Source organism: Catharus ustulatus, chromosome 10 (assembly GCF_009819885.2).
Source record: "Catharus ustulatus isolate bCatUst1 chromosome 10, bCatUst1.pri.v2, whole genome shotgun sequence".
NCBI lineage: Eukaryota > Metazoa > Chordata > Aves > Passeriformes > Turdidae > Catharus > Catharus ustulatus.
The window spans coordinates 17,839,703-17,856,508 of record NC_046230.1 but is presented as its reverse complement, the minus strand read 5'-3'; the positions used below and the strand labels follow the sequence as shown (position 1 = coordinate 17,856,508).

The window sequence follows — 16,806 nt, the reverse complement described above, 5'->3', positions numbered from 1 at the left end:
GCGGTGCAAAGCGGCGGTGCCGGTGCAGAGACCAGGGCGGGTGCCGGCGCGGAGCTCCTCCCGTGCGCACGGCGGTCACCCTGGTGGGGGGGCCAGGCCAAGTGCAGCTGAGCGGTGCGACCGGGCTAGGCACCGGGGTCCCCGCTCCAGCCCCTCCCGGGCCGCCAGCCCTCGTCGCCCCCTCCCGGTGCCTGCGGTCCTCGCGCCGCCGGTCTCAGCCCCTGCGGCTCCATCCCTCCGGCGCGGCCCCATCTCCACGCGGCTCCATCCCTGCCCAGCCCCGGTGCCGGTCTTGGCGGCAGCGCGGCGCCCGGTGCGGGCCATGGCGGCGGCGGAGGCAGGCGGCGCTGCGGCGGCGGCGGCGGGGGCCCGGCGCGGCCCGGGCGGGGAGCGGAGCTAGGCGGGAGGCGGCCCGGGATGGCCAGGATGAACGTGGCCCTACAGGAGCTTGGACACGCCGTGAGTGCCCGGGGCAGCGGCAGGGAGCGGGGCAAGTGGAAGGGGCATGGGGGGCACCAGCGAGGGGCTCGGCGAGGGGGACAGGAGGGGGTCGGGGCACAGGAGAGCCCGAGGACTGGAGAATTCAAGGAGCTGGAAGGGCTGCGGGGGCTTCGGGAGCCGGAGGGAGGGAGGGAGGGCGGGGGGGACTGGTGAATTACGGGGGGCGGCGAGAGCCTATGGGATGCAGGGGCTGCATGGTGCCGGGGCTAAGGGAGCTGAATGGCTAGAGGGTCCCTGTCCCCCATGCTGCAGGAAGAAGGACCCCCTCCCAAACCCTGCCTGGGGCTGGACAGAGGGAATTGGGGTGGTTCAGACATGACCCCACAAACCTCACTCCACCGAGGCACGGAACATACAGTAATGCTGCTCCTGGGGTGACCCCCAAGACAGCACCTCTGGAGGGGGCAGGGTCCCTGTCTCCACGGGTCTCAGCCCTATAGAGGGGGTAGGAGGAGCCCCAGCAATAGGCTCCTGCCTTGAGAAGATGCTGGAGAGGTGTTGCTGGCTATTGCCCAGGATGAGGACCACCCAGGAGGGGAAAGGAGCATATTGAGGAGAACTGGGGTAGTGGAGGGGCCAGGCTGGCCAAGCTCCTACAGGATGCTGAGCAATCCCTCCTAACACCAGCATCTTCCAGGAGCCTGACTCGGTGGGGGGCTCCTGCCAACTGTCAATCCCACCCTCCTGCTGCAGCCCTTGGCGATGCCCCTTCCCCATCCCAGCAGTGTGACAGTGGGCAGAGCTGGGCATGAGACATTCTCCTTGCTCTCCCCTCTGCCCATCATCTGTCCCACCCCAGGTGCCTCCCGGCCGTGAAGGCTGGGCATTCACTGTTGTCTGCAGCACAGACTGGAGGGTGAGCTGCAACCCACCCAGGCGTTAACTCTGAAGCCTAAGCACAGCTCACAACCAGTGGCATTGCTGATTCTCTTTCACCAAAACCTCCAGCATTTGCTTCTAGCTTATCCTCTCCTCCAATGCTGCTGGCTCAACTCCACCACCTCCCTCTTGGCTGAGTCCTCAGCAGCCCTCACGGCTGGATCTGTGCAAGCTGCTTTGCGAGGCCAGGAGTAAGGGGGACCCTGCCCTGCTGGCTGGTACACACTGCAGTGCCCCTTCTCTCCTTGCACATTCTGTCCTCCATTCTGGTCACCCCCGGAGCCAGGATGGGGCTGGAAGCACTTCCAGATGTTTCAGACCGGTGCACATCTGCATGGAAAGTTCCAGTCAGGGGAGGAGGGGTGAGACAGCAGTACTAGGAAACCGTTGCTTGGTGACGGGGACCATGTCTCCGTGGCAATGTGTCACCTGTCGGCAGGGCTGATGCCTTGGCTATGCGGAGGGATGCTCCGGTGACGGCCCCCAAGCCCCTCATTAGCAGCTCTCCCTATGCTCTCCAGGGCCACACAGGGCTGGAGACAACCTTTAGGGGAGGCCCAGGCACACTGAAGGGGGTCAGGGGCGGCCTCAGCCCCACTGCATACTTACTGAGCAGGAACTGGGCCCTGCCATAAGAGCCAGAGGGTGTGACAGGGCGGGGAACAGCTACCCTCACGTCCCTGTCCCTCCCTTAGCAGATGCCCAACTACAAGCGTGCCACGCTGCAGGACGAGGAGGGGCCGGAGCCGGCGGGGGATGGCAGCGCATCTCCCGACAGCGTGGAGGTGAGGTCTGCCCCGGCTCCTCCATCCTCCCCCTCTCCATCCTCTCTACCCCCCTCCTCACCCTCTGGGGCCTGCCTGCAACCAAGTGGGCAGTGGGAGCAGGGTTGGGAGCCAAGCTAGACCTGGCTGTGCCCAGGGATGTGCTGGGAGTCAGCCAAAATGCGGCACAGACTGTGCCTGGACGATCGTCCTTCCTTGTGGCTTGCGGGGAACTGCCAGCACTCATCACTGGCTTGCCAGGACTGGTGGAGAGGGATGCCCTGGTCCCCACCTCCTCATGCAGCCACGCCAGGCACTGGGGAGCAGCAGGGAGGGAAGGGGGGGCAGTGATGTTCGCCCCCCCATGGTGCGATGGCAGGTCCTGCTCCTGCCCAGGTGGGGTTTCGGAAGGGGCCGGGGACGCTGCTGAACCGCCTGGCCTCGCGCAGCCAGCTGGAGCTGGTGCTCTGCGCCGTCGCCGTCTCCTTGGCCCTGCTGCTCAGCGTCGCCGTCGTCACTCTGGCCATTCAGTACCGCAGAGGTAGGGAGACTTGGCAGTGGCGTCCCCACACCCGGGAGGACACGGGAAAATGAGGAGTGATGGGTCAGCCCAGGGTGCCTGCTCCAGATGCTCTGCCCATCTTGGGGTACAGACAGGGCTTGGCCCCGCTCCGTGCCTCGGTTTCCCCCAGTACACTCGCCCAGCCCCAGGCATGCCTTCCCTGCCAGATCCCTCTCACAGCACGTGCCTGACGGATGCCTGTGTCCGGGTGGCCAGTAAGATCCTGGAGGCCCTGGATACAGAGATGGACCCATGCCAGGACTTCTACCAGTACTCGTGTGGGGGCTGGATTAAGAGGAACCCGCTACCCAATGGGCGCTCCAAGTGGAGCACCTTCAACAGCATCTGGGACCAGAATCAGGCCATCATGAAGCATCTCCTAGGTGGGCACCAAGGGGTCAGAGACACTGAGGGGGTGACCTCTGTGTCACTGGGGCTGACCCACAGCCTCCCGCAGAAAACGCCACCTTCAACTCCAGCAGCGAGGCAGAGCGGAAGACACAGCGGTACTACCTGTCCTGCCTCAAGGAGCAGAGGATAGAGGAGCTGGGCTCCCAGCCCCTTATGGAGCTCATCGACAAGGTGGGCAGACACCCACACGTGAGCTGAGCTGTCAGGGCTCAGCCCAGAACACCTCCTGTTTAGCTCTTCATCTAACTGGGGAGGGAATAGACCTCGGGGATTGCACCCCGTCCCTCCTTGAGGTGCTGGGTCTGTCTGCTGGCAGATTGGGGGATGGAACATCACTGGCTCCTGGAACCAAACCAGCTTCATGGAGGTACTCAAGAGTGTGTCAGGCACATACCGGGCAACCCCCTTCTTCACAGTGTATGTGGGTGCAGACTCCAAGAGCTCCAACAGCAACATCATCCAGGTTGGCATCTTGGCCCCCAGGGGTGGCAGACACCAGGGCACACCAGAATGTCTATGCTTCCCCTCTCTCCCCCCAGGTGGACCAGTCAGGGCTTTTCCTCCCATCCCGGGATTACTATCTGAACAAGACTGCCAATGAGAGGGTGAGGCTGGGTGCTGGGCATGCTGCCAACAGCAGTCAGGGGAAATCCGTGGCAATGGGGTGAAAGCAGCACTGGGACACAACAGGCATCTCCATGCTGCCTGTTGGGTGCCCACCCCAGGGAGGTGGGGTGAGCTGTGGTTGGTACTGAGGCACGGCTTGGGGTTCCACAGGTTCTGGCAGCATACCTGGACTACATGGTGGAGCTGGGCACACTGCTGGGGGGCACCCCAGAGCCCACCCGCCTCCAAATGCAGCAGGTGCTGGACTTTGAAACCCAGCTGGCCAACATCACCGTGCCCCAGGCTGAGCGGCGAGATGATGAGAAGATCTACCACAAGATGAGCATTGCTGAGCTGCAGGTGGGCACGGCCGAGAGCAACCTGGGGAGACCCTTCTGGGACATATGGGGAGTTGTCCAGAGTGCACCAAGGGGTCTGTGCCCATTGCTGTCCTCACTCTGGGACACCGTGGGCAGCCCCATCTGCTGTGGGATATGCACTGGGTGTTGAAGAGTAGTGCTCCTCCCCTCAGTTGTTACCATTTGGGGGAAGCTGCCACCTCATATTGTGGGGTCCAGAGGTCCCCTCCTTGTCCATCAGGATTAAGAGCAGCAGGAGGGGTGCAGAGAAAGATCTGGAGTGTTGAGGGACTTTGGGTCCTTCCCAGAAAGCACAGTTCCTGCCCCAGGAGATCCCCTCCATGCTGAGCAGAATGCAGTAGATCCATTCCAAGCCCCTGGTGCCACATTCCTGTGTCCCCTCCAGCTGCTGGCCCCTGCCATTGACTGGCTGGATTACCTGTCCTACGCCCTGGCCCCACTGGAGCTGGCAGACACAGAGCCTGTGGTGGTGTATGGGGACACCTACCTCCAGCAGGTCTCTGACCTCATCAATGACACTGATAGAAGGTGAGATTCCTTCACATCCCTGGCTGTGTCCCCCATGTCAGGGGCACATTTTGGGCTCGTCAGTGTCTGGAAGTCAGAGACTGTGGTGAGCTGCAGCATCTTTCTGCCCCTGCAGCATCCTGAACAACTACCTGATCTGGAACCTGGTGCAGAAGACAGCCTCCAGCCTGGACCAGCGCTTTGAGACAGCCCAGGAGAGGCTGCTGGAGACACTCTATGGCACCAGGAAGGTAACAGAGGGCCCTGGGATCAGACCCCTCTGCCCTCAGCCTGGAAGTAGCCAGGACCTCCTCTGTCCTTCAGATGCCCTTGGGATGCTAAGACCTGGATGCTTCAGTGGGAACCCAGGGATTGTCTTTTGGGATGGGGGTTTTACTGCTGTGCATCTCTCCTCTGATGAGGAGGCAGAGCCAGGCTGGGTGAAGGCAGGGGAGCAGGGGAGTGGGCTGAGGGTCTCACAGAGCCTCATCTCACTCCCACAGTCCTGCACGCCCCGGTGGCAAACCTGCATCTCCAACACGGATGACACATTGGGCTTTGCACTGGGGTCTCTCTTCGTCAAAGCCACCTTTGACCGGGACAGCAAGGCCATTGTGAGAATACTTCTGTCCCCATCCCCTCCCCATCATCATCCCTGGGAATCCTGATTCCACCCAAGCCCCAGGGCTGGAAGGCAGGGAGCTGGGAAATGGGACTCTCAGTCCTGGGGAGGTTGTACCCTGTCCACCCTGTCCCTACCAAGGCGTTGTGGGGGGCCTTCATTCCCTCCCCTCCCCAGGCTGAGGAGATGATCAGCGAGATCCGTGCAGCCTTTGAGGTGTCCCTGGACCAGCTGGACTGGATGGATGAGAAGACCAGGCAGGCTGCAAAGGAGAAGGTGACCCCAGGGAGGGAAGAGGATGGGAAACTTCACCCTATCCAATATAAGCTCCTCCAACTCACTGCTGGGGCCTCTCCTCATGCAGGCAGATGCCATCTATGACATGATTGGCTTCCCTGACTTCATTCTGGACAACAAGGAGCTGGATGATGTCTATGATGGGGTAGGGGGCACCTGGCTTTTGGGGAGAGACTTGGTCATGCCAAGCTCTGGGGGGCCCCATTGTCAAGCTATGTCCCTATTTGGGATGTTATGTAAAGCCACCCCAGCACTGGACAGGGTGTGGGGAACCACCCCAGTGGACCTGTCCTCATCCCTCCTCTTCCTCACCAGTATGAGGTCTCTGAAGACTCCTTCTTCCAAAACATGCTCAACTTCTACAACTTCTCTGCCAAAGTGATGGCCGACCAGCTCCGGAAACCCCCGAACCGCGACCAGTAAGGGGTGGACTCGGGAGGAAGGAGGGGTGGATGTGATCCTGGGTGCCTGGATGGCACTGGTTCAGTGGGGAGGAGGTCACCCTCATGGGGTAGCATAGCACTGTAGGTCACCTGCTGTATCCATAGCTTATCCCCAGGTAAGGTTCTTGGGAACAGGGTGGGGGCAAAAGTGTCAGCTTTGGGCAGGGGGCCCTGTGGTGGGCAATGGCACAGGAGGGTGCTGGGGCTGGGGTGAGAGGGACACAGCCCTGCCTGTCCCCTGTCCCACCTCCCTGCCCCAGGTGGAGCATGACCCCACAGACTGTCAATGCCTATTACCTGCCCACCAAGAACGGGATCGTCTTTCCTGCTGGGATCCTCCAGGCTCCCTTCTACGCCCGCAACCACCCCAAGTGAGTCTGGCATGGGGGGCACCTCCTGGAACCATGGGTTGGATCAGGGCCAGCATGCCACAGAGACCCTCCACAGTCACAAATAAAAGGGCTTGGGTGTCCCTGCTTTACACCCTGCAGTCAAGACAGCCTGAGTCCCCTTAAGGCCACCAGTGTCCCCAACAGGAGTGATTCCCCGCTGGGTCCCAGATGGAGCAGAGTTTCATTGGGTGCCCAGATGGAGATGGGGTGGGCTGCAACAGCATCATTAACACATCCTGTACTTACCTGGTTCTTTCCCATGGCCCCACAGAGCCCTTAATTTTGGTGGCATTGGCGTGGTGATGGGGCACGAGCTGACCCATGCATTTGATGACCAAGGTGAGAGCCTACAGGCAGCGCTGCCCCCAACCCCTGTCACCTTCCTGTCCCCCCCAGCCCCTGCCCATGGCATGGGGAAGAAGCGCCCTGGGTGCACAGGGGTCCTGCTTTGCCATCCATCGCATCATGTGTGCTCGTGCCCCCCTGGCCACCCCCTTCTATCGTCCTGTCTCCCCAGGTGGCACCTGCCGATATCTCCCCCCGGCTTCTCTGTGCAGCTTTCGCTCCATCCGCTTGGTGAGGACACAGTGTCTGCAGCCCCAGCCCCTTCTCATCCTCCTCCCTCCCGGGCATGGGATGGGTCCCTCTCACATCCACTCTGCTTTGCACCTTCACCACAGCCCTCGGAGCCGACATGGGGTCAATGAGGGAATTTGGGATCACAGATCTGGGCTGGGATAACGAGAAGGCACTGGAGGATGCCTGGGGACCCAAGCACATGGCTGAACCCCAGGCAGAGCCTGCCTGGAACAGGGGCTGGGGGACATCTTCCCCCCAAGGTGCCCAGTCCCCCTGGCATCCCCCGGTGCCTATTCCTCCACCACACCCCATTCTGCTTCGGGAACCCCTGCAGCAGAGGGGCTGCGGGTGGACGGCTTCCCCTGGTCCCACTCCAACCCACGGCTCGGTCCCGCAGGACGGGAGTACGACAAAGAGGGAAACCTGCGGCCGTGGTGGCAGAACTCCTCCCTGGAGGCCTTCAAGAACCGGACGGCGTGCATGACGGAGCAGTACGGCCGCTACACCGTGCACAGCGAGAAGGTCAACGGGCGGCAGACACTGGGCGAGAACATCGCTGACAACGGCGGGCTCAAGGCAGCCTACAACGTGAGTACCGCCATCCAGAAAGGACACGGACCCCCTGCGTCTGTCTGTCCCTTCTCGAAGCTTCAGGCCAGCTCTCCCGCAGGCTTACAAGTCCTGGCTGCAGAAGAACGGGGAGGAGAAGCGCCTGCCAGCCCTGGGGCTTACCAACCACCAGCTCTTCTTCGTGGGCTTTGCGCAGGTAGGTCGGAGAGAGATTATGGGCTTCCCGTCCTTCCCCGGCTCCTCGGAGCCACCCTACAGCTCCCCATCCCACACCGGGGGTGCTCTGTCCCCATCCCTGAGGCTGCTCCCGCTCCCTCAGGTGTGGTGCTCCGTCCGGACGCCCGAGAGTTCCCACGAAGGGCTGGTGACCGACCCCCACAGCCCCGACAAGTACCGTGTCATCGGCACCCTCAGCAACTCCCGGGACTTTGTCGAACACTTCGGCTGCCCCCTGGGCTCCCCCATGAACCCCGGCAAGCACTGTGAGGTGTGGTAGGGACGGGGAGGGTGCTGGGGACAGAGGGGATGATGCTCTGCTGTGTCTCCCCTCCCCAGACCTCAGTGGCAGCCGGAGCTGGCCACGGGCAGAGAGCAGTCCCCCTCCTGTGCTCACACTGCACACCCCAGCTCTGCACCCTCCCCGGCACACACGGCCCCACACCAGGCACGCACCGCAGCCCCATCCCCAGCTTGGGGCTGGACACGGCCGGCAGAGAGGCTGTAGCACCCCCAAAACGCAGCTCTGCCCCCCAACCCCGATGTGCTTGAGTCGGGCACAGCTCAGTGTCCCCTGCGCTGCGTTCCCCCCTCAGGTCAAAGGGGTCCCAGGGAAAGCACTAGAGCCAAGATCCCCCTGCTCCTGCCCCCCAGCCCGCCGGAGATGGAGGCTTGGGGGCCGCCCGGCTCCGCGCTTCCTTTGTCCCCTCCCCACTCCAGCTTGGCTTCCCCATCCACCTCTGCTGGGACCACCGGGCGGCAGCGGGGACTCTGGTGCCTTCAGTTGTGGGTGGCTGTCGCCGAGTTTATTTAACGATTAAAAGCAGTTTCCACTTATTCCAGCAGCTCCGGGTCCTTGGCGGTGTCGGGGCGGGGGGACAGGTGGGATCCGGACCGCAATAGGGGGGTGACTCCAAGGCTGGGGACGCGTGGGAGGTGAGACATCCCGAGGGAGGGGAGCGGGGATGGGACGTGTGGATGGACATTCCCTGAATGAGGGAAGCAGAGATGCGGCGGGGAAGCAAGGCCGGTGGGGACGAGTCAGAGCCACGGCAGTCCCCGGTAAAGCCCAGCCGGGAGGTCCTGCGAGTGATCCCAGCTTGCCCCGAGCCTCCAATCCGAGCTTCCGGGGCCCGCCCCGGCCGGTTCCGTTCCGCACAGCGCGGCCCCAGCGCCATCCCGGGGTCTCCCGAACTCCCGGTACCGGGACTCCGAAAGGGACTCCTCGGGCACGGACGGTGGCGCTCGCAAAGGCTGCTGGGAGTCGTGGTTCTGCCCGCGGACGATGCAGGGCATTACAGGAGCTGTAGTTCAGCATGAGGGATGCTGGGAGGGGTAGTTCGGTCACGGCAGACCCGCCGCCTCAGCGCGAGGGATGGACTACATTTCCCAGCAGGAAGCGCGGTAGGGCCAGGGTCCGGGCCTGAGCGCCTCGGGGGTACGGGGGCATCGGGGCCGGGCGCGGCGGCGGGGCCGGGCCGGGACCGAGACGGGGGCTGGGCCGGGACAGATCGTGGGGCCAGACCTGGGTGGGAGCCTAGGCCAGGCCCCGGGCTGGGTCACGGTTGCTGGGCCTCGGCCCGATCCCGGATGCGGGACTGGGCCCCGTCTGGGCCCGGGATGCAGTGTCGGGCCGGGTACCGGGCACCTGTGGGTGCTGGAGGTGAACTACCCCCGCTGGAACTCTGGGCAGGCTTGGTCCTGGGGCGGCAGAGCGTGGGGACGGGGGCAGAGGAGCACCCCTGCCTTGGGGTCACGGGCAATGAGACAGCGCCGCCTTGGGGACGGGGGTCCAGGGACACGCCTGCCTTCAGAACAGGGGCAGTGGGATGTCCCTGTCATAGGTGACACGGCCCCATTCCCCAGACAACATGCTCACCTTGCAGGCGTTGTTGCCCAAGCCTGGCACCATGGACAAACCCATCACTCCAGGGGAGCTGCTGTGTCTGGGCTCCAGCCTCGCCTTCTCTGGCCTCTTCTACTACCTGTACAGGAGGAAAGCCAAAGTCGTGGCACGCATACAGGTAGCCCTGTCTCTCAGATGCTCTTTCCTGCCCTCTGTCTCCTCCCCACTGCCCTCCACAGTTTGATTTGAGTGTGCACACTGATGTCTGCAGCCTGCTCCATCCTCTGGTGACTTCATGACATGCAGAGCTGAGCAGGCCGCATCCTGACAGAGATCTCTACAGAGCCGTTCTTGGCCTGGTCACTGCCTATCCCTGCCCATGCTCACACTCAGTCCATGCTTTTCCAGGAGGCCCCAAAGCTCCAGGTCGATGACAATCTGCCAGCCCTGGTGTCAGCAGCTGAGGGGAGATGCCTGCCTTATGTTGCCCTGGAAGGTAAGGACACCCTGTGGCCCTGCATGAGAGAAAAGGGCCAGGATCCCCTCTTTTGGCGTGACACATCCCTTGTCCTTAGGCATAGTGCTGCCGGCCCAGGCTGCACTGACCAGCCACTACCATGAGGGGCTGCAGGGCGTGATCCAGAAACTGCTGCTGAGGGAGCATCGGCTGATCTGGAACAGCTTGGTCCGAAGCTGGTGAGTGATGGGAAGGGACTGCAGGAGGAGGCTTGCAGCAGTGAGTCGCGACTCCCATCATCTGGGGTCATGTGAGAGGCAGAAAATAACTTGGTTAAAGACTTTAGTCCCTATGCTTAGCTCAGCACCAAGAGCTCAGAGCTTCTCTGTGTTGCGGCCATCAGGAACAGGGCAATGATCATCCCCTGTCCTCAGCACTCGTGAGGCCACACTTTGAGTCCTGTGTTCAGTTCTGGGTCCCTCAACTCAGGAAGGCCATTGAGCTACTGGAGCAAGTCCGGAGAAGAGCAGCAGAGCGGAGCACATCTGATGAAGAGCAGCTGAGGGAGCTGGGGATGTTTAGCCTGGAGGACACTCTGGGGTGGCCTTATTACTCTCTACAACGCCCTGAAAGGAGGTTGTAGCCAGGTGGGGATTGGCCTCCCAGGCAACCAGTGACAAGACAAGAGGAAATGGCCTCAAGCTGTGCCAGGGGGGTTTCGGTTAGAGATTAGGAAGAGCTTCTAAACATAGAGGATGATTAGACACTGGAATGAACTGTCCAGGGAGCAGGAGGCTCCCTCACCAGGGAAGCAGTGGAGTTGACATCCTTGGAAGTGTTTAAAGAAAGACTGGCCATGGCATTCAGTGCCATGGTCTAGTTAACAGGCTGATGTTCAGTCATAGGTTGGACATGATGATGTCAGAGGTCAACCTTACTGATTCTGTGATTCTCCACACCCCAACCCTCTCCACTTGCAGGAGCGAGAGCGAGCGAGTGCTCTCCGAGCAGATCTACACTGTCCCCTTCGTGCTGGCCTCACCAGGCCCTGAGGCAGTGACACAGGTGAGTGTGGACAGCCCACTCCAAGCCGTCTGCCTGCCCCTGGAGATGGTGTACGAGCGGTTCCAGCAGCCAACCCACGGCCTACGTGACCTGTTGGGCCAGTACCTGATCGGGGAGAAGCCCAAGGGCATCCTGGAGACAGAGGAGATGCTGCGGGTTGGGGCTGGGCTGACGGGCATTGGGGAGCTGTCCATGCACCCCGACGGCTCCCTGCACCTCCAGCCACCATCCCAGGGAGACGAGTTTTTCCTGTGCCTGGGGGACTGGCAGACGGTGCTGTCGGAGCTGGAGTCGTCCAGCGCACTCTGGAAGGGGGCAGCGTTGCTGTTAGCAGCGGCGGGGCTGGCTGTCCTCCTGCACGTCCTGTGCCGCGCCTACCGCCGCTCCCGCCCCAGGCGGCACCAGGAGGACAAGGAGCTGGATGTGGAGGAGGCCGGAGACCCGGCATCCGAGGACTCCTGCGTGATCTGCCTGTCGCGGCCCCGCGAGTGCGTCCTCCTGGGCTGTGGCCACATCTGCTGCTGCTTCCGCTGCTTCCAAGCCTTGCCCACCCGCGTCTGCCCCATCTGCCGGGGGCCCATTGAGCGCGTGGTGCCCCTCTACCAGGTCTGAGAGCACCTGGGGGTGCCCAGGGAGGGGCAGCATGAACCGGGCCAAGCCTGGAGCCTGCAGAAATCTCAGCTGTCTCCTCATGTGCAGCTGTGCAATTCTTTTTGGGAGGGAGGGGTCTTGGTATGCCCTTCAGTCTGTTTTGGGGAGGGGAGGAGTTACAGCCTCCTCATCCTCCCTTTGTCTGCCAGAAGGACCCCCCTAAACATGAAGGTTTGGGGAAGATCTACACAAGGCCTGAGCTGAGGAGCTGAGACCCCAACTCCATGCTGGGGCACTGCTTTGGCTGCCAGCTATTGGACTTGTCTTTATGAGCCATGACCTCCCAAAAGCCACACAGGACTTCTGCCTTGTGGTTTTTTTCCAATGTGTGGATTTATGGGGAGGATTATCAGGGCAAGACCGGGGCTGGCGGGACACAGCAGACACAGTGGAGTGGCAGAGACCCAAACCCCCCTGATCCACTGCAGTGATGTACCTTGGTGCCATCTTTGTCCTGCCACTCCAATCCATGTGCCTACAGCCACTGCCCAGACATCACTGGGGATGCCTAGGGGCTGGCAGTGATGAGTCCCTTTGCCAGCAGCTTTATCACCAAGACAGGGGCTATTTCCCTCTATGTCACTCTGCAGGGAGAACAGCTTTAGGGTGCCACAGAGCCTTGTGTCCAGCCCCACTGCACCTGGCTTTCCTGCTCACCTCCCGGACAGGACTGGGTGTGGGAATGACTTGCAGTGGTGTGTGGAGTGATAAAGCCAAGGAGCCGAGCTTGGCCTCACCTCTTCCTTCGCGCCGTTAAGCTGGGGGCTGGGCGGGTGCTGGGAGCCAAGGCTCTCCCCTTGGAGGGGTGGGCACCACTGCCTCCCCTCCTTCCGCATCCGAGGAGCTGGCCCAGGTTCACAATGGAGCCCAGGTGCATCTCCTCCAGATGCAGCCCTGGGTGGGGGGTGGCAGGACACACAGGACTGTTGCCAAGGTGATTGTGCTCCTCGGGTCTCCATGGCAACTGCTCCCCTGGACTGCTCCCCATCACTGCCTGGCTGCAGTTGCCCAGGCAACCCACAGGCTCTCCTGGCTTCTGCTGCTTTGGGGCACCCAGGGTTTGGGGGTGGGGGACAGTGCTGGCAGGCCACTGTCTGCCAGGCAGCAGTGCTGGGATTGGAGGGGGATGATGTGCCCCCCTCCCCAGGGCAGTAGCCACAATTGCTGCCAGGCTGGGAGCTTGCTTGGGGCAAAGGTACTTTGGCAGGGTTGCCCCCAGGACTCACAACCAGACAGGAGGCCCCAGAGGACCCAATAAGGCTCCCTGGGACCCACATGTATCTTTGGGGTAGGGATGTGTGGGGGAGTTCTCTTCCTCCACCCCTCCTTTTTCCCAGCCCAGCCTCTTCTGGGCTGCAGAGTGAGCAGTGGGGCCCAGATTCCCCCCCTCACCCCCCCAGCATCGGGCATCCCCCCCGCAGCAGGAGGGATTTCGGGAAGGAGATAAATACCAGATGGGAGAGGGCCGGGCTGCCAGGAACACACTCCCTGCATGCCAAGAGCTGCTGGCGCGAGTGGGTGCGTGGGCTGGGGAGGGCGGGGGGTGCCCCTGCTCCCAGAGACTGCTCACCTCGTTCTCCAGGGCCCAGCAGTCAGCCAAGGATGGGACAATTAGAGAGGGGTCTGCACCCCCCCACTCCCCTTTGCCCCCCAAAGGTGCCAAGGGCAGGAAACACATCCCTTGTGCTGACGGCACGGAGGGAGGCTGCACACCCCCCACCACCGCCCCGTTCTGGGGCATGGCCTTACTTTAGCCCCACCCGGGTCTCTGCTGCTCCCAGGAGACCACGAGCCCAGCAGTGGCCTGGCTGCAGACCCAGCTGCCAGTCCTGCGTGGCATGGCTCCGGGCAGCAGCATGACTCACCCGCTCAGCTCACCACCAGCCAGAGCTTGCTGTGCCAAACCCGCAGCATGGGCTGGCACAGGGGCTGGCACAGGGGCTGCCCGGCTGCGCTGCAGTGCCCACATCTCCAGACAAACCCACTGTGTGCCTCCCACTGGTATTTGGTCAGGAGCAGGTCAGGGGGGAGCTCACAATGCCTAGGCTGAGCACTGCCCAGCCTCCCTCCCTACCACACAGGCCACGCATCCTGACAGCTGTCTCCTTTCACCCACAGGGTACCCCTGTATGCCAGCCCATGCCCATGGCCTCCACCCGCTCCCCCCAGGGCTGCCAGCCCGCTCTGCCTGCCTCCCTGTCTGTTGTCATGGTGACCAGATATGTGGTGACAGGCGAGGATGGAGCCTCACACCCCAGCAGGGCTGTTTGCCCAGCAGGGTTGGCTACCCCCCCTTCCAGCTCTTCCCCTGTCACCCCCGGGTCTCGGCAGGGGACTCTCCATAAAGCCCCTGCTCCAGGCAGTGTGCTGGGGGTGCTCCATCTGCTCAGATGCCAGAATCGCAGCTGTGTCCCAAGCAGCTCATGTGAGGAATGGGGACAGCGCCATCCTCCTTCCATCTGCCCTGACAGGGCACCCCGTTCTCAAAGCCAGGCTATGCACAGAGCTGACAAACTCATCTCAGTAATGACGACCTGTCTTTCTTCTCAGGGAGAGACACTGTCCCTCCAGGGGCAGCCTCATCTTCCCACAGCAGCAGCTGCAGGAACAACAGAAGATAAGCAGGCATGCCACTCTTGCACACTTGCACTGGGCTCATCCACAGGACAGCTGCCAAGCAGGACACCTGTCCCCCAGCATCCCTCAGTATGGTGACAGTGTTCACCACAACCATTGTCTCACAGGGCCATTCCCAGCCCAGTATGTGTCTCTGCTCCCCCAAAACTCCTGGACCATGGCACAGGCAGCACACAAAGCAGCATTCCCAGCTGGGCTTTGGCCACTGAGAGCCAGCAGCAACTGCCAAGGATGGCCACATCCCCAGCCTTACCAGTGACATGGTCCCCCATGCCGGGATGAGGGAGAGCGTCAGTGCCAACAGCAGGCGCTCAGTGAGGTCCCCAGTGGCTGCCACTGCTGTGAAACAGAAGTGCCATTTCACGTTTCTTGGCAGGGCTGGAAGCAACACAGATGGAGGCACCCGCACTGGCCTCCTGGCATGCCTTGGCAGGCCCCAACTCTGTGGCACCAGTTCCAGGTGATAGCACTGCCTCCCACATGTGCAGCAGAGAAAGCCCTAGGTCCTGTGGCTGATGCTTCCTGCCTCCCTTCAGCTCCTTGATATCCAGTAACTACCATGGGCTACTGACCCCATTCCAGGCGTTGGACTGGATGGGAGTGCCTAGTGGTTCCCAGCTCCAGCTGCCCAGGGTCGCTGCAGAGCATGGGCAGGATGTGCTCCACCACAAGCCACTTGCACATACACAGGGTGATTTGCCACCATAAAACCACTTGAACCATCGGTAACTGCAGGAAAAGCAGTTACCTCCATCACAGCACCTGGATTAGGCACGCAAATTCACACCAGGGGTCCAAGGGCACAGGGCTCAGGGGAAGTATCCAGGTGTGGAGCTAGGGCATGGCAGGGACTGGTGAGTTCCCAGAGCATCACCTGAGTGTGGGTGATGCAGCACAACCTCTACTGCCAGCCCCACTGCAGCTGGGAGTCTGATACTGTGCCTCCTACCCAGCTCCAAATCCACTGGGGGGGCACGGCTGGCCTCCAGCCCTTGCATCATCCCCAACATGTCCCAGCTCAGGGGTTGATACCCAGGTTTAAGGAGCCGGGGCAGGAAGAGCCACCTGCTTCCCACTCCCACAGCCCCTTCTTTCCGGTGGAGTTGGCTTTGTGTTGGACAAAAGGCTGCAAAGGAAGCAAGAAAGGAGATTACGTGGCTGCTAAAAGACGAATAAGGAAGGTGGGATGAGAGCTAGAGGAAGGAGGGTGCTCATCTGGCTCACCAAGAGGGATGCTACGTGCAATGGCAGGGGATGAGGAGGGTCTCTTATGCACCCCACTGCCAACCCACTCATATCCAGGTCCTTGGTACCTTCCTCTGATACTCAGGAATGTGTGACAAGCAGCATCCTTGGGGAACCAGAGACTAGAGCTGTCCCAAGGAGATGCAGAGCCCAGAGCCACAGCATTGCCCTGTCCCACCCATAGCCCAGCTGTGCTGGCACAAATCCAGCCCTCATCCTGCCTGGGATGGGCAGACAGTCTTTCCCACACCCCAAATTCCAGGCTGCCCCACAGAGCTCCCCCCAACCCATAGCCAAGTCAAGTAGCGCCCCCGGGTGCGAGGCACTGTACAGATACAGATGTGGGATATGTGGGGCCATTCCCAGGGTGACCCCTTTCCAGCCTCTCCCCAGCATCCTGCCAGGCTGGAAACCCTCCTGGAGTGCTGCACCAGTGCCACTCACATCCCACACAGCCCATCTGCTCCTCTTCTCGCTCACCCCCGGCCCCGCGCGTGCCACGGTCTGCCTGTCCCTGCCCACGGGCAGTGCCACGTGGGCTCAGCAACGGGAAAAGCAGGCCACATCTCAGCGTGGGCCTCTTGCCTATTTTCCCAGGCACTTTTCACAGGAGCAGAAGCTTTCACATGAAAAAGTTCAAGCTGGTTCCCCAGCAAAGGCATGAATTAAAGCATTGCCTTGCCAGGAGAGCAGGTACCATTGCTCCAACCTGGCTCTGGTAGGGGACAGCAGGGACCAATATTCTGCAGATCTAGACACAAAGGTAAAAGCATGGCTGAGCCTTCCCAAAATAGAAGAACCTGTCTGCCCTTATAGACCAGCCCAGCTGATGCTCTTCTGCAGCACCTTTCAACAGGATCTCAGACTATGGAGAAGCTGGAATAGCAAGATGGACCGCAGGGCTATCTGGAAAATCCCACTCTCACCCCCTGAAGATACTCTCATCGGGCTGTGGGCTAGCATGAATGAAGTGCCATTTCCATTCAGGGATCTGGCTTAGCTGCAACCCAGGACCCCCGTATGAGCAGCAGGACCTGGATGTAAAGGAACAGCAGGAACAGGACAGCTCCAAAACAGGATGGTCCTCTCCAAGCCTTAGCCTGACATTGCTGCTATCACCATCATTCCAAGATCCAGGGGTTATGGCTTTATCCACAGCTCATTCAAGAAGCACCA

The 16,806-nt window shown here is 61.5% G+C and overlaps 2 protein-coding genes across 6 annotated transcripts; both read left to right on the top strand.

The window, feature by feature from the left end:
• Window positions 1-363: 363 nt before the first annotated feature.
• Window positions 364-8,566, top strand: ECE2 (endothelin converting enzyme 2). 3 transcript variants are annotated; one of them, XM_033068256.2, is made up of 19 exons: window positions 364-459; window positions 2,079-2,165; window positions 2,541-2,685; window positions 2,874-3,089; window positions 3,164-3,288; window positions 3,434-3,580; window positions 3,657-3,722; window positions 3,895-4,083; window positions 4,489-4,631; window positions 4,747-4,861; window positions 5,114-5,224; window positions 5,410-5,508; window positions 5,597-5,674; window positions 5,845-5,948; window positions 6,233-6,343; window positions 6,636-6,703; window positions 7,341-7,531; window positions 7,614-7,709; window positions 7,833-8,566. In XM_033068256.2, the coding sequence occupies exons 1-19, from the start codon at window positions 418-420 to the stop codon at window positions 8,007-8,009; spliced, it is 2,310 nt and encodes a 769-aa protein (XP_032924147.1). In that variant the 5' UTR covers window positions 364-417; the 3' UTR covers window positions 8,010-8,566. The 3 variants fall into 3 exon arrangements, with proteins under 3 accessions (XP_032924147.1, XP_032924146.1, XP_032924145.1); XM_033068255.2 differs by having other exon boundaries at window positions 2,076-2,165; XM_033068254.2 differs by lacking the exon at window positions 364-459 and adding an exon at window positions 1,787-1,992 and having other exon boundaries at window positions 2,076-2,165; window positions 2,524-2,685.
• Window positions 8,567-9,039: 473 nt separating this feature from the next.
• On the top strand, window positions 9,040-12,473 carry LOC117000564 (mitochondrial ubiquitin ligase activator of nfkb 1-A-like). Of its 3 annotated transcripts, none has more exons than XM_033068259.1 (5): window positions 9,040-9,133; window positions 9,616-9,753; window positions 9,984-10,071; window positions 10,151-10,271; window positions 11,013-12,473. In XM_033068259.1, the coding sequence occupies exons 1-5, from the start codon at window positions 9,053-9,055 to the stop codon at window positions 11,707-11,709; spliced, it is 1,125 nt and encodes a 374-aa protein (XP_032924150.1). In that variant the 5' UTR covers window positions 9,040-9,052; the 3' UTR covers window positions 11,710-12,473. The 3 variants fall into 3 exon arrangements, with proteins under 3 accessions (XP_032924150.1, XP_032924152.1, XP_032924151.1); XM_033068261.1 differs by having other exon boundaries at window positions 9,130-9,167; XM_033068260.1 differs by lacking the exon at window positions 9,040-9,133 and having other exon boundaries at window positions 9,204-9,753.
• The last annotated feature ends 4,333 nt before the right edge of the window (window positions 12,474-16,806 follow it).

Bases quoted from the DNA above. Each gene is read 5' to 3' on its own strand.
- LOC117000564 (XM_033068259.1), top strand. From the start codon at position 9,053: ATGCTGGGAGGGGTAGTTCGGTCACGGCAGACCCGCCGCCTCAGCGCG. The intron at 9,134-9,615 runs GTAGGGCCAGGG...CTCACCTTGCAG, and splicing joins ATTTCCCAGCAGGAAGCGCG to GCGTTGTTGCCCAAGCCTGG. The intron at 9,754-9,983 runs GTAGCCCTGTCT...ATGCTTTTCCAG, and splicing joins AAGTCGTGGCACGCATACAG to GAGGCCCCAAAGCTCCAGGT.
- ECE2 (XM_033068254.2), top strand. From the start codon at position 1,836: ATGCGGAGGGATGCTCCGGTGACGGCCCCCAAGCCCCTCATTAGCAGC. The intron at 3,581-3,656 runs GTTGGCATCTTG...CTCTCCCCCCAG, and splicing joins CCAACAGCAACATCATCCAG to GTGGACCAGTCAGGGCTTTT. The intron at 3,723-3,894 runs GTGAGGCTGGGT...GGGGTTCCACAG, and splicing joins ACAAGACTGCCAATGAGAGG to GTTCTGGCAGCATACCTGGA.